The sequence below is a fragment of the Salmo salar genome, chromosome ssa25 (genome assembly GCF_905237065.1).
Source record: "Salmo salar chromosome ssa25, Ssal_v3.1, whole genome shotgun sequence".
In the NCBI taxonomy this organism is placed as follows: Eukaryota; Metazoa; Chordata; class Actinopteri; order Salmoniformes; family Salmonidae; genus Salmo; species Salmo salar.
In genome coordinates, this window is record NC_059466.1 from 42,992,323 (window position 1) to 43,008,033 (window position 15,711).

At 43.2% G+C, this 15,711-nt stretch overlaps 1 protein-coding gene across 4 annotated transcripts in view; it reads left to right on the plus strand.

The window, feature by feature from the left end:
• LOC106586823 (anion exchange protein 3) overlaps nucleotides 1-12,027 on the plus strand; it is a 95,332-nt gene extending 83,305 nt beyond the window's left edge. For all 4 annotated transcript variants that reach the window (XM_014174517.2, XM_014174521.2, XM_014174520.2 and 1 more), the window contains 4 exons: nucleotides 2,657-2,910; nucleotides 3,918-4,087; nucleotides 4,633-4,806; nucleotides 9,052-12,027. In XM_014174517.2, the coding sequence (XP_014029992.1) occupies nucleotides 2,657-2,910; nucleotides 3,918-4,087; nucleotides 4,633-4,806; nucleotides 9,052-9,132 (679 nt within the window). In that variant the 3' untranslated portion in view covers nucleotides 9,133-12,027. The remainder of the gene's footprint in view (nucleotides 1-2,656; nucleotides 2,911-3,917; nucleotides 4,088-4,632; nucleotides 4,807-9,051) is intronic.
• The last annotated feature ends 3,684 nt before the right edge of the window (nucleotides 12,028-15,711 follow it).

Sequence of the window (15,711 nt, forward strand, 5' to 3'; positions counted from 1 at the left end):
AAAAACTAGTAACATAATAAACTTTAAATTAAAATATGCTTTTCTGGATGAATGGGCAATATAAACGTATAATGGTGCATGTGACTTCAATGAACTGAATGATGAGGAAGGGGAAGAGGGTGATTGAATTTAAAAGTTTATTGATGATGAAGAATAGTGGATGTTGTGGGCGGGCTAATTATTTTATTCTAAAAGGCTGGAAATAGTGTCTAATTTCCCCTCAAAGAGTCAAATCAGACACTAAGAACAACACTAGGTGTGTAGTTCACAATGGCAAGCCCAACCAAACGAATGAACCCACTGACAGCATTGCAAATGGTGCAGAATTTAGTTGAGTTGGAGTTGGAGTCGGATGAAGGATCAGATATTGAGCTTAATCGACATTGCTGATGAAGTCTTCATCTGATTCTGATGTTGACTTCGAGACTCTGCCTCCGAAGCCTGAGCCTCGCCGCAGAAAAACCAGAACAGAGCCAACTGAGACGGTGATCCCAACTGCCACGGTGAGACAGGAGTCTGGGAGGCATGGCACGGTGAGACAGGAGTCTGGGAGGGATGGCACGGTGAGACAGGAGTCTGGGAGGCATGGCACGGTGAGACAGGAGTCTGGGAGGCATGGCACGGTGAGACAGGAGTCTGGGAGGCATGGCACGGTGAGACAGGAGTCTGGGAGAGATGGCACGGTAAGACAGGAGTCTGGGAGGCATGGCACGGTGAGACAAGAGTCTGGGAGGGATGGCACGGTGAAACAGGAGTCTGGGAGGGATGGCACGGTGAGACAGGAGTCTGGGAGGCATGGCACGGTGAGACAGGAGTCTGGGAGGGATGGCACGGTGAGACAGGAGTCTGGGAGGGATGGCACGGTGAAACAGGAGTCTGGGGGGTGGTACGGTTTGGGTAGAAAAGAGTGGCGAGTTTATGTTACATGCAGATGTTGCAGCACATCAGAGATTGTACTGTTGCTCATGCACACAGAAAAGGAAACAGTACATGGGACATGTCTATGGATGAACTCAAAGCATTTATTGCACTCTTGTTTGTCCGAGCATGATGTGGAGTCATTGTGGTCTGATAGGTATGGGGTGGACTTTTTCAGAGAGACCCTGCCTTGCAACCACTTCAGAGAGACCCTGCCTCGCAACCTCTTCAGAAAGACCCTGCCACGCAACCTCTTCAGAGAGACCCTGCCACGCAACCTCTTCAGAGAGACCCTGCCTCACAACCTCTTCAGAGAGACCCTGCCTCGCAACCTCTTCAGAGAGACCCTGCCACGCAACCGCTTCAGAGAGACCCTGCCACGCAGCCGCTTCAGAGAGACCCTGCCACGCAGCCGCTTCAGAGAGACCCTGCCACGCAACCTCTTCAGAGAGACCATGCCACGCAACCGCTTCAGAGAGACCCTGCCACGCAACCGCTTCGGCGACACCATGCCACGCAGCCGCTTCGGCTACACCATGCCACGCATCCGCTTCGGCGACACCATGCCACGCAGCCGCTTCAGCGACACCATGCCACGCAGCCGCTTCGGCGACACCATGCTACGCAGCCGCTTCGGCGACACCATGCCACGCAGCCGCTTCGGCGACACCATGCCACGCAGCCGCTTCAGAGACCCTGCCACGCAGCCGCTTCAGAGACCCTGCCACGCAGCTGCTTCAGAGAGACCTTGCCACGCAGCCGCTTCAGAGAGACCATGCCACGCAGCCGCTTCAGAGACCCTGCCACGCAACCGCTTCAGAGAGACCCTGCCACGCAACCGCTTCAGAGAGACCCTGCCACGCAGCCGCTTCAGAGAGACCCTGCCACGCAGCCGCTTCAGAGAGACCCTGCCACGCAGCCGCTTCAGAGAGACCATGCCACGCAACCGCTTCAGAGAGACCCTGCCTCGCAACCGCTTCAGAATATTTATTTATGCAATTCATCCTTTACAATTGTTCACGCACTGGTGCTTTTGTTTAGGAATACAGCAAATCATTTCACCTGTGACCTGGCTGGTTAAGTTATTATCTTTTTATTTTCTCCTTTTTCAAAGATTCTGTAACTGGACTTTATTCATTTCTATAACTATTACTAATCAAATATACAAATAAAGTTGATCAAATGGATTACGCTGTAATGTTTTTATTGTAACGGAAACTAAAATAGGCTATAGGCCGACGTTTATATCAAGGACTTTGTAGAATTGTACAAAACATATCCTTGACTTCTAGTGTTAACCAACAGACATCTAATCTATCTCTGGAATTAACCAATCAGATTGTAGTAAAGTGAAGAGGAAAGACGTTACACAATTACGATCTTCATATCACAGGCACAGAACCAGATACTCTGTGTAACGATAACCAACAAATAAGAACATGAAAATAGGGCTTCTTTCCACTTGTGGTGTCCTGGACCACATAAAGGATATGTGCTGTGCATTTTCTTGTGTGTGTGTGTGAACATGCTCACGTTTGTGTGTGTGATTTTGCACTTATAGTCTGTGTTTATGCGCGTGTGTGTGTGTGTGTGCTTTTGCACATATAGTCTGTGTTTATGCAAATGTGTGTGTGTGTGATTTTGCACAAATGTGTTTCTGCATGTATGCGTGTGTGTACAGGAGTGTTTATTTACACCTCCCTTACACTTTCCTTACCCCCCTCTCCCCCCATCCCAGACTCATCGTCAGCAAGAAGGAGCGTCGCCTGGTCAAGGGCTCTGGCTTCCACCTGGACTTGCTGCTCATCGTCACGCTGGGCGCCATGTGCCCTCTGTTAGGCCTGCCCTGGCTCACCGCCGCCACTGTGCGCTCTGTCACGCATGTCAACGCCCTTACTGTCATGAGCAAGGCCACAGCGCCCGGCGAGAAGCCCGTGATCCAGGAGGTGAAGGAGCAGAGGTTGACGGGCCTTGTAGTCGCCGTACTCGTGGGTGAGGAGGATGCTGTGGTTCTGGAAAGGGTTGGATTGGATATCTAGGTCCTGGGGTGCTTGTTGTGATGTGAAGGAAGGTGTTCCTCATAGTAGATATTGGTCCATTCTGAGGTGTCTTTGAATATGGTACCTTGTGAGGTGTACTGTACCATTGGGACAGTGTACTGTACCAAAGCAAACCAAGAAATAGGAAAATAAACAGACAATGAGTTGGCAGTGACTTGTAGAGGTGTTATTTATCTGTGTATAACAAGGCTTCCTCTGTGATTAAAACTAACAAACCTTGTATTTACATTCCTGTTTGGTGTTCCACTTGAACAAAAAGCTTGTCAATGTTTTGTTCTGGATTAACATTTAGTTCTGGGTTAACATTTAGTTCTGGTTAATATTTAGCTCTGGTTAACATTTCATTTTGGTTAACATTTAGTTCTGGTTAATATTTAGCTCTGGTTAACATTTCATTCTGGTTAACATTTAGTTCTGGTTAACATTTAGTTCTGGTTAACATTTAGTCCTGGCTTAACATTTAGTCCTGTCTTAACATTTAGTCCTGGGTTAACATTTAGTTGTGGGTTAACATTTAGTCGTGGGTTAACATTTAGTTCTGGTTAATATTTAGTTATGTTCTAACATCTAATTCTGGATTAACATTTAGTTGTGGCTTAACATTTAGTTCTGGATTAACATTTAGTTCTGGATTAATATTTAGTTGTGGTTTAACATTTAGTCCTGGCTTAACATTTAGTTCTGGGTTAACATTTAGTTCTGGATTAACATTTAGTTGTGGCTTAACATTTAGTTCTGGTTAACATTTAGTTCTGGGTTAACATTTACTTGTGGATTTACATTTAGTTTTGGTTAACATTTACTTCTGGTTTAATATTTACTTCTGGATTAACATTTACTTCTGGATTAATATTTGGTCTAACCGAGATTGACTACCCTACAGATCCCTAGGCAACCTAGATGTCACACATTTTACCTTTCACCTTTGACTTTCCCTAGGCATGTCCCTCGTGATGACAGATGTGCTTCGTCACATTCCGCTGGCCGTGTTGTTCGGGATCTTCCTCTACATGGGCGTCACGTCAATCACCGGCATCCAGCTCTACGAACGCATCACTCTCATGTTCACGCCAGCCAAGCACCACCCCGATCACATATACGTGACCAAGGTGAGCCCTTTACCAGAATATGATGGAGAGTCTAGCCACATATACTGTACGTGACCAAGGTGTTCCCTTTATCAGAATATGATGATCAGTTTCTGTTATAGATATCTGGTTTCTATTCCTGGTCTGTTTGTCAGTTTATTGAGATGAAGTTGCCCCAAGACATTGATCTAATGTCATTTTGTGATCAATGTTATAAAAGACTAGAGGAGATCCACCCAGTAGATGGAGCTCAATCCATCTAATTCTATATAATAAATTCCATATGCAGGGAAACATTCCATATGCACGGTAAAAACATTTTTTTTGCCTGTCTGTCTGTCCGTATGTCTAGCATGTCAATTGTCCTGCCCAAAACATTATCCCTAAACAAATTATTTCCTAACACTGTTAATTGGCAATAAAGTATGAATACAATTCAATTGTGGGGTAACACTTTACTTAAAGCATGCAGGAATAATACATTAGGATGCAGTTGTAATGGATTGTAAGGCTTGTCATAAGCATGTATAACCCCATAATAATGTGTGTGTGCCTTTGTGCTGCAGGTGAAGACGTGGCGTATGAACATGTTCACCATCATACAGCTGGCTTGCATCATGTTGCTGTGGGTGGTCAAGTCCACCGTGGTCTCGCTCGCCTTCCCCTTCATCCTCATCATGACCGTGCCGCTCCGCCGCCTCATCCTCTCCCGGATCTTTGAGGAGCGTGAACTCCAGGCGGTAGGTGGACATTCCTGGACTTATCCGAATTCTGGCCCAATCATCTGGTCTGGGCAACGTTGGGTCACACATTAGAAGTAGTAGCATGGCCCTGCCGACACCTAACGACTTGCTTTTTAAATTAGATAAGCAAAAAATATTCCACTTTATTTGGAACAGCAAGCCAGACAAAATTAAACAGCCTTATTGATATAATGAATATGAATTTGGAAGGCAGAAATTATGAAATATTAAAGCATTGGACTTCTCAATAAAGGCTTCAGTCATTCAAAAGCTATACTTAAATCCGAACTGGTTCTCAATCCTGGTCCTGGGGACCTAGAAGGGTGTACATTTTTATTTTTGCCCTAGCACCACACAGCTGACTCAAATTATCAACTCATCAAAAGGCTTTGATGATTTGAGTCAGGTGTGTAGTGCTTGGGCAAAACAAAAATATGCTCCCCAAAAATGTGCTCCCCTTCAGGACCAGGATTGAGATCCACTGCTAGCAGATTAGTAAGAATGGCTCACCCCGTGTTCAAGAATGGCCTTTTTCCCTTTATTCAGATTACAATCTCTCACTTTTGGTTGTTTGACAATGAAATAATCTCCAAAAGATCGCTATTTTTAAAACAAGCAATAGAAAGCTGGGTGAAATTTCAGTTTAATCCACCAGAAAAGACAGAACAAATATTTGATAAAATATTATGGTTAAACTCAAATAAACAAATTGGTAAAAATATATTTAAAAAAATGGAGGAAAAAAAATTCAAACAGCATAATCTTTGTAAATGATGTCATAAATAGGACTGGTGGAGATATGTGAGACATGCAGCTAGCAAAAGTATATGGAAATGTCTGTCTGCTCTACTCAAAATTACATCCAACTGATTGCAGCATTACCTCAAAAATGGAGGAGAAGTGGAAAGGGAAGAAGGTAAGGAATTTATATGTCGGCCCTGCATTAAAGACCAAAATTGTTTTAAGTAAAAAAGTATTCCAGTTTAATTTAAGGACCCAAAAGTTGACAGCTTGCAAAATAGTTGGAGGAGGTTTTCAATGTACCGATTCCATGACACATGGTTTATGAACTGATACACAAAACGACACCGGATTAAGAAATTCTTGCAGCCAATAGAATGTCGTATTCATGAACAAAAATATAAGCTCAAGCAACAATTTCAACGATTTTACTGCGTTACAGTTCATATAAGGAAATCAGTCAATTGAAATAAATGAATTAGGCCTTGATCCATGGATTTCACATGATTGGGCAGGGGCACAGCCCTGGCTGTGCTTGGGAGGGCTTAGGCCCACCCACTCACCCACTGGGGAGCCAGGCCCAGCCAATCAGAAGATTTTTTTCCCACAAAAGGTCTTTATTACAGACAGAAATATTCCTAATTTTCATCAGCTGTCTGGCTGTTCTCAGACGATCCTGCAGGTGAAGAAGCCAGATGTGGAGGTCCTGAGATGGCGTAGTTACACATGGTCTGCGGTTGTGAGGCCGTTTGGACGGACTGCCAAAATCTCTAAAATGTCGTTGGAGGTTGCTTATGGTAGAGAAATGAACATTCAATTCTCTGGCAACTGCTATGGTGGACATAGCTGTAGTCAGCATGCCAATTGTACGCTCCCTCAAAACTTGAGTGGCCACTTTAAAACGGCACATTTTAGAGTGGCCTTTTATTGTCCCCAGCACAAGCTGCACCTGTGTACTAATCATGCTGTTTAATCAGCTTTTTGATATGTCACACCTGTCACATGGATGGATTTTCTTGGCAAAGGAGAAATGCTCACTAACATGGACATAAACAAATTTGTGGACAAATTTGTGCACATTTGAGAGAAATAAGCTTTTTGTGCGTATGGAAAATTTCTGTGATCTTTTATTTCAGCTCACGAAACATTGGACCAACACTTTACATGTAGCGTTTATATTTTTGTTCAGTACATATGGGGGAAACAACCATCCCAGCTCTGCAGATATTGCTGCGAAGAGACACAATCATTAGATCCCTTGTTTTGGTACTGCCCATATGTAGCTTGTTTTTGGTCGCAGGTTCTGGAATGGCAGAAAAATTGCAACATTTAGTTGGAGCTAACTCTGCAAATAACGCTGCTGGATGATTTGATCAATAACAGTCAATAATATTTAATAATACTCTTAGGAAAAATGTTTATCTTTAATTTACAGTCTGTAGCTTCCCTGTAGCTCAGTTGGTAGAGCATGGTGTTTGCAACACATGGTGTTTGCAATGCCAGGGTTGTGGGTTCGATTCCCACGGGGGGCCAGCACAGAAAAAAAAAAATGTATGCATTCACTACTGTAAGTCGCTCTGGATAAGAGTGTCTGCTAAATGACTAAAATGTAAATGTATAAACTATGAAAATGTTAAGGTTCAAAACTTTTGTGAAACTTCACAGCACATTGGAAAAATATATGGCAGCTTGAAATCAAAACTGGATGGTCTTCAGAGATCGATGGGAGGGGTTGAGTGTAGCTGAAGGCTGGGACTGGATGGTCTTCAGAGATAGATGGGAGGGGTTGAGGGTAGCTGAAGGCTGGGACTGGATGGTCTTCAGAGATAGATGGGAGGGGTTGAGGGTAGCTGAAGGCTGGGACTGGATAGTGTTCAGTGATAGATGGGAGGGGTTGAGGGTAGCTGAAGGCTGGGACTGGATGGTCTTCAGAGATAGATGGGAGGGGTTGAGGGTAGCTGAAGGCTGGGACTGGATGGTCTTCATAGATAGATGGGAGGGGTTGAGGGTAGCTGAAGGCTGTGACTGGATGGTCTTCAGAGATAGATGGGAGGGGTTGAGGGTAGCTGAAGGCTGTGACTGGATGGTCTTCAGAGATAGATGGGAGGGGTTGAGGGTAGCTGAAGACTGGGACTGGATAGTGTTCCGTGATAGATGGGAGGGGTTGAGGGTAGCTGAAGGCTGGGACTGGATAGTGTTCAGAGATAGATGGGAGGGGTTGAGGGTAGCTGAAGGCTGGGACTGGATAGTGTTCAGAGATAGATGGGAGGGGTTGAGGGTAGCTGAAGGCTGGGACTGGATGGTGTTCAGAGATAGATGGGAGGGGTTGAGGGTAGCTGAAGGCTGGGACTGGATGATCTTCAGAGAGATTGGAGGGGTTGAGGGTAGCTGAAGGCTGGGACTAAAAACAAACAAAAGATAACTAATGTAAAATATACTGTCCATAAAATGTATATAATGTAGCATGTATAAAATGGAAGTAGAAGCCTAAATATTGTTGTCCATTAGTTAACTCCAATTAGGGAGGGGTGGTAGGGATTTATTTAAAATAATATATATATATTTACAACAACAGCAAAAAAATATATGGGGGGATTGGAAGTGATGCAGACAATTACATTGATGGAAGCTACAATCTGTCTGCATTAAAGCTGATCTACCCCCCTAATTTAACAAAAAATAACTATAAAAAAAAGTTGTTGCATGGATACCCTGTATTCTCAGTGAATTTTTGTTTGTTTGTGAAAGGTACACAACTACACTACACACTTACTATATTACTGTAGTATTTCATTTGACTATTCAAACATAATCAGCTTTTTTTCTGTTGAAATATTTCTGTCCTTCAAGGCTCCACACCTCATGATCTAAATGACAACAACTTGAGAACGAACTTTGTCAAAATACAGAGGATAATGGTGTGTGTGTGGTGTGTGTGTGTGTGGTGTGTGTGGTGTGTGTGTGGTGTGTTTCACTACATTGGCCCAACGCATCAAGACACTAATCTAATGAATCAAGATGATGATGACATCCCAACCTCCCTCTCCCTCCCCCTCTCCCTCACTCTTACCCTCTCCCTTACCCTCTCCCTTCCCCTCTCCCTTACTCTCACCCTCACCCTCCCTTACCCTCACCCTCTCCCTCACTCTCACCCTCTCCCTTACCCTCTCCCTTACCCTCACCCTCACCCTCCCTTACCCTCACCCTCTCCCTCACTCTCACCCTCTCCCTCCCCCTCTCCCTTACCCTCACCCTCTCCCTCACTCTTACCCTCTCCCTTACCCTCTCCATTACCCTCTCCCTCACCCTCTCCCTTACCCTCACCCTCTCCCTTCCCCTCACCCTTACCCTCACCCTCTCCCTTACCCTCACCCTCTCCCTTACCCTCACCCTCTCCCTTACCCTCACCCTCTCCCTTCCCCTCACCCTTACCCTCACCCTCTCCCTTACCCTCACCCTCTCCCTCATCCTCTCCCTCACTCTCATCCTCTCCCTCTACAGCTCGACGGGGAAGACGAGTCATCCCCCAACTTTGACGAGGATGGTCAGGACGAGTATAACGAGATTCACATGCTTGTGTAGACACGTGACACGGGGAGGCCCAATAGGCTCACTCTGTCTTCCAACACTAACCAATTACGAACAAGCTTCTTTGGAAGGCAAACCTTATTATGTCTGGGTAGCTGTGTTTCCCCCCCAGATGTGCTGTGGGTAGAATATTTGTCCAACAGAGAAACATTATTATGTATACATATATATTATATGTGTATATTACTGTGTGTATATATAAATTCAAATCTTGCTCCTCTTTGATCTTAAAATTCTGTAAAGGAATAACCCCACTGTTATGATTTGTTTCAGTTTGTCCTGCTCCAACTATATATTTTTTCTCTCAGAAGGTCAGTAACAACTCTACTGCCCTACTGTGACAGAGTGGGTGGGGAATCCTAAAGTGTGTGTGACATGGACAATGCACCCTTTCAACACAGACCAATCATTTAAAAACCCTCCTCCCTACACAAACTGGACATGGGTTCCTCCCATTTCCTTTAAGGGTCAAGCTCACTACAGATTCCAGGCATACGTGTAATGTCGACAACCCCAAGGATTCCAGTAGGTTGGTTTCCTCTCCCAGTGTTGGAGTCCCATATTTTTGGGGCACCGGTGGGATGAACACTGGTTGTACGACAGCCTCACAGGTTTCACCTGGAGCCAATACTCCACTGCCTCCTCAGCGTAACTGCCTTCCCCCTCTTCTTCATACTGTTGGCATTATCAGTGCAGTTTGATGACGTCGCTAACCAAACAGTATGACGTTCCCTTTTATTTGTTTTTAGTTGTTTGCTACTCGCAGGACACGTTCACCTTTGACCTTTGTGATTCACCTGCACTGCCATACCAGTTCCCTGGTCCAAGAACAGAAGAATCATTGGATGAGACCTCTCAATGCATTTCCTCTGAAACGAAGATGCACTGAGGACTGCTTGTGTGTTGGAGCAGTTTTTCTTTATGTGGTATATTCTGCATTACATGCCAGTCCAATGATGTCACTGTGGATGTATATGTGAACACATTGTGATCTGCTGACCTTGAATACGTTTAAATTGTTTCTTTAGTACTTGTGACCAAAGGAATGAAATGTTATCCTACCTATTTATTTAAATTTTGTTTTAGTTGCCAAAATTCTATGAAGCCATATTGACATATGGGATTCTTTCTAAATGTGTGTTTGTTCAATTAATAACTTTATTTGAAACCTTTGTCACAGTCACTGTAATTATGCCACAGTTATCAAAATCACTTTATAGCACCACTGTCATTGTGTACTTACATGTTTTGAGGGCAACTGTTGGATATGAAGGGTACTGAAGCTTCATATGAACCTAACCCTTGAACTGCAAATAGATCATTGACCATTAGTTTGTTGTTCCTGTTGTGAACACAAATCAGTCATGACATTTTAAAATGTTTTTCAAGTTATACACAGTTGGTTCAGAAGGGATTCTATACAACTTAGCATTTGTTTAAAATGTACAGTCTCTGGAATGGACTCTTTACCTCAAGGTTCAGAGTTATACCCCACACAGAATGTACGTTTTCATGAGCTGTTGCAGAACCATTTTTGACTCTGGTTGTAAAACGCTAAATGCTAGGATTGGAGACTTATTGAATGCATTTTGTGTATGGACAACCTACTTTGCCCCACACCATGTGAGACTTATTGAATGTATAGGCCTACCCAATGGGCACACACTGGTTGAGACAACGTTGTTTGACGTTGAACCAACGTGGAATAGACGTTGTATTACGATCAGGGGACAGAGAAAGACCAACACTCCAAAAAAATCCTCAGTCAAGAATTGGAATTGTGGTTATTCTTCAAGAGAATAATAAGTGTTGTTCTGTCAGTATTCTCTGAGTGTTGGAACAGAGACATGAAAATCGAATTGTTATGGGGCCGGGGAAAAGGCCTGGCATGTTAGATGTTGGGAATCCACAACTTTTCGTCACCTGATACCTCCATGCTAGCACTGACCAGACCACCCACCCAAAATCTAGGAATATAGCCTTGTTATTTTTGAACCGACGTTACCTAGACCTCTCGCTTGATTGAAAGTCTCCGGGCCCTTTTTTTCCTCATTTGATTGGATGTCTAGGACAAGGAATGTTTTTGTTGTCTGTACATTATGCACACTTGTGAAGGCTATTAATAAGTAGACAATCAGAAATGTACTCCTGTATATCTTTATCTATCTGTCATAAGGAATATGATAGAACTGCTAACCCTGTGGCGACATCCTATTGTATAGTGAGCTCGTTTTTCTCCAGTCCTTTTTTTGTACTGCATATTCATTTGAATTAATGAGCCATTCCCAACTTGTTTGCGCCATGTAATAAATATGACGTTATAAAGGTGAAGATCCCCTTTAAATAGTTATTATTCTCTTTAGAATTATCTAAGCGTCAGGTCAGTGATTATTTAAAGGGGAATTTTACTTTAATTGAGGGTCTTGAGGCATTGAAAAGATGTCCTGCAGGCCACTTGTAATGAAGCACTTATGACATACTATTTATGCCTCAGTACAGGACAATGACTTTAGTTTCATGTAGAAATTTGAATGGTTTATACATGCAATACTTGTGTGTTAAAATCAGCATGAAGTCATGTCACACACAAATATAGTGACACACACATAAACATATTGCCACACTCCAACAGAGATATAACTCTTTCTGCTCTGAAAACGATACCTGACTATAATGACGAAGTGTGGTTTGTCAGTCTGAGAATTTTTTTTTTATGTGACTTTATTTTATGGTAAATTATTAATTACTTTAGCATTAGCAATACTGAAATATAGTTATGTTATGTGGATACTTGAATAGCAATTCAGCCTGCTGTTATTGTGAAGGGGTTTTCAAACTACTGTAAAACAAATTATTTTTTTGTCTGAAAATAAATATTTATTATGTGTTTCAAATAAATCTATCAACTCTTTATTCAATACTCATTTAAGTACATATCAATATAATACAAAACTATTAGCACCATAGTTTAATATATGGGTGTGCAGTGCCGATATGTCACGTGTGGTAGGTGGGGTCGAGCCCTACCAATATCCAGGAGATTTGCATGCAATTCTGTAATTGCATGTCACAACAATATAGGATAACAGTTAGCAACCATAACCTTTTATTATAAAAAAAATTGCTTGATTTTTATTAAGCATAGGTGGTCACTTTCCCATTGTATTGTTGTTTTGGTCAGTTTTCGTTGAGTAAGTCAGCTCCAAATTGCAGCTGTTTCAGCGAGGGCTCTGTGCTTTCTGTGTTGGAGGGGCAGACAGAAAAAGTACAGAGTGTAGGCGTCGTTGATCTTCTCTGTTTGCGCGTGATTGGCTCAGGGTGCTGTCACTCATGGGGACACTACATCACCGCAGCACCTGCTAGGAGAGCTAGCCTGGAAAAACGCCTCTTCGGTGCTCCATTGGTTTACAGTAGAAGTGCCTGCCTAAGAAAGCTCATTGTCCACTGATAAATCAATATCTTGTGCCTGGTAACTTTGATTGCACTGTCAACTTCATAGCTAGTTAGTTTTTTACTATGTACTTTTACCACGTCTTCAAGCTAGGTAGCTTAGCTAGCTGAAACATGTTGACTAGCTTAGCTATCTCCTAGCAAATCATTTTCAAACAGCCTTATGAAAGAAATGTAGAGATAAAACGTCTTGGTGCTCATTAGCCACGTAAACTTTAAAATGTGTCCATCCGTTAAAATAAAGCAAAAAAAATAAAATAAAAGGAAAAGAAGATTCAAGTCAAGTGGTTGGTGGTGGACCATGGAGCAGTGGCTAATATCTGTTTTGAGGTAGGCTAGCTATAATATCCTATATGTCTTATTGTTGATGTTTGGTGGCAGACTGTAATACCCATGGAACCACATGTTGAAGAAGGGTTAGTTATAAATATGTTTGATGTAACTGAAACTGTGCAATAGATGAAGCGAGGGAATAACGTTATGAACTATGCATATTGTTAACAGGCAGGCAGACACACGAAGTGTCGCAATATTGCAGACCGATTACTAGCTAGTTTACTCTATAAAGTACAGTCATCTTCTAATATGAGTTAAAGATATGGGAAGTAATAAACTGATCATAACCCAAATGTTACTATGTTTGTATGTCTGACTCAAGACTCATTTCTTGGAATAGTTATTAGTCCATTCAACATGTAGCCAGTGTGGTGTACTGGTTTCTATTCATATGACTTTGTTGATTGAGTTTGCCCCACCAATATGTTCAAGTTAATATTGCCACAGTGCATGTGCACATTTTTTTTTATGTATGTCATACAGATATCCAGCTTACTGTTTGCTAACTCGAGTGTGTCTCACATGATAGTGTATTTGTATGTCTGCAGTTTGCGTGTGTGATTTGTTCCCACACGAGAGGGTTGGCTCTCAGAGTCCCATGGATGCATTGCAGAGGGGTGATGTGGACACATCAGAGGGGGAGGAGCAGAGTGGGGATGTGGACACATCAGAGGGGGAGGCGCAGAGTGGTGATGTGGACACATCAGAGGGGGAGGAGCAGAGTGGGGATGTGGACACATCAGAGGGGGAAGCGCAGAGTGGTGATGTGGACACATCAGAGGGGGAGGAGCAGAGTGGTGATGTGGACACAGCAGGGGGAGGAGCAGAGTGGTGATGTGGACACATCTGAGGGGGAGGAGCAGAGTGGGGATGTGGACACATCAGAGGGGGAGGAGCAGAGTGGTGATGTGGACACAGCAGGGGGAGGAGCAGAGTGGGGATGTGGACACATCAGAGGGGGAGGAGCGGAGTGGTGATGTGGACACAGCAGGGGGAGGAGCAGAGTGGGGATGTGGACACAGCAGGGGGAGGAGCAGAGTGGTGATGTGGACACATCAGAGGGGGAGGAGCAGAGTGGTGATGTGGACACAGCAGGGGGAGGAGCAGAGTGGGGATGTGGACACAGCAGGGGGAGGAGCAGAGTGAGAAGAACATCTGGTGCACCTGTAGGATAATGTCATCCTTCAGTGAGGGCCCCACACAACTGGTAACGTTGGTCCCTTGGTCCACACAGTTCTTTAACACTACCTATGAGCTGAAGGAGTGTTCCATTTTCCACTACTTCTCTCACTCAATCCATTCCTTTTAGTGGGGACTGAGTAGTGGAAAAGTGCACAGTTCAGGTAGAAATGGTAAAGAATTTGTCTGGGATTCACTGACAAAAGTGACTAATAAATGTAGCATGTACTAAACAGCCTGGACTACTGTGTACCAATCGCTCAAATGTCAGGGTGTGACCGGTCATGCTGTTCATCGTGTTAATACACCGTCCTAACGCATCATGTAGATCTCCAGGGCCTGGGCCCCGCAGGCGATGTCAACAGTTGATTTAATGGACTAGCACTACAGCTTCGCTCTGAACAAACATGTGATGCCGGAGAAATATGATCCGGAACAGTGTGGCTACCCATGTATTATCTCAACACCAAAACATGTATTATCTCAACACCAAAAACACGTATTATCTCAACACCAAAAACATGTATTATCTCAACACCAAAAACATGTATTATCTCAACACCAAAAACATGTATTATCTCAACACCAAAACATGTATTATCTCAACACCAAAACATGTATTATCTCAACACCAAAAACACATATTATCTCAACACCAAAAACATGCAATATCTCAACACCAAAACATGTGTTGAGATATTTATGTCTATAATTGGCTGTGTCTACAAACAAATGATGTTTAAAATAAATCACAGACCATTTGGGAGTGAGGGAAGAGGACGTGAAATATTCCACTGTCCCGCATGACTCTTCCAGTCAACACTAGTTAGAATGTGTTTTCCATAATTTTTGGGTAATTTAAAAACTGAAAGCGACTGTTGAATCACATAGCTCTTCTATTTGAAATAGGATAGCTCAGAGATATACTGCTTTCTCCCCCACTTTCAACGGCCTGATATCCATTACTGATGAATAGGATTGCCAAATTCAGCTAACCTTCCCAAAATTCCCTGATCTTCCAAGAAATCCTGGTTGGAAGATGTATGGAATTACAAGGAAATAAGCAGGAAATCTGGGAATCCGCCAACCGAGATCTCTAGAAAACCACAGAATTTGAGAAAAGTAACTGGAATTTTTGCTGTATGTTTTTGCTGTAACATTTAGTGGACTATACTGCTCTAGACTGCTGTAGCTTGAAAGTGTCATAGTTGCTCACCTGTTAAGGCCATGAGGATCACACTAAGGCAGGTGAAACGCCTGGAGGTTTCGTAAATCCAGCCCTGCCTGAAACTACCTTTCAGGTGTGCATATAGTATGTCTAGAGTCTTAGTGAGTATCATCAACATCTACCATCTATTTTTTTGGTCAATAAAGAGTTCAGGCCTCAGGCTGGCATCATTATTACCTCAATTACTATTACCTCAATTACCTCGACATCGGTGCCCTCACACATTGACTCTGTACAGGTACCCCCTGCATATAGCCCCGCTATTGTTATTTACTGCTGCTCTTAATTATTTGTTATTCTTATCTCTTACTTTTAAATGATTTATATTTTTGGGGGTATTTTCTTAAAACTGCATTGTTGGTTAAGGGCTTGTAAGTAAG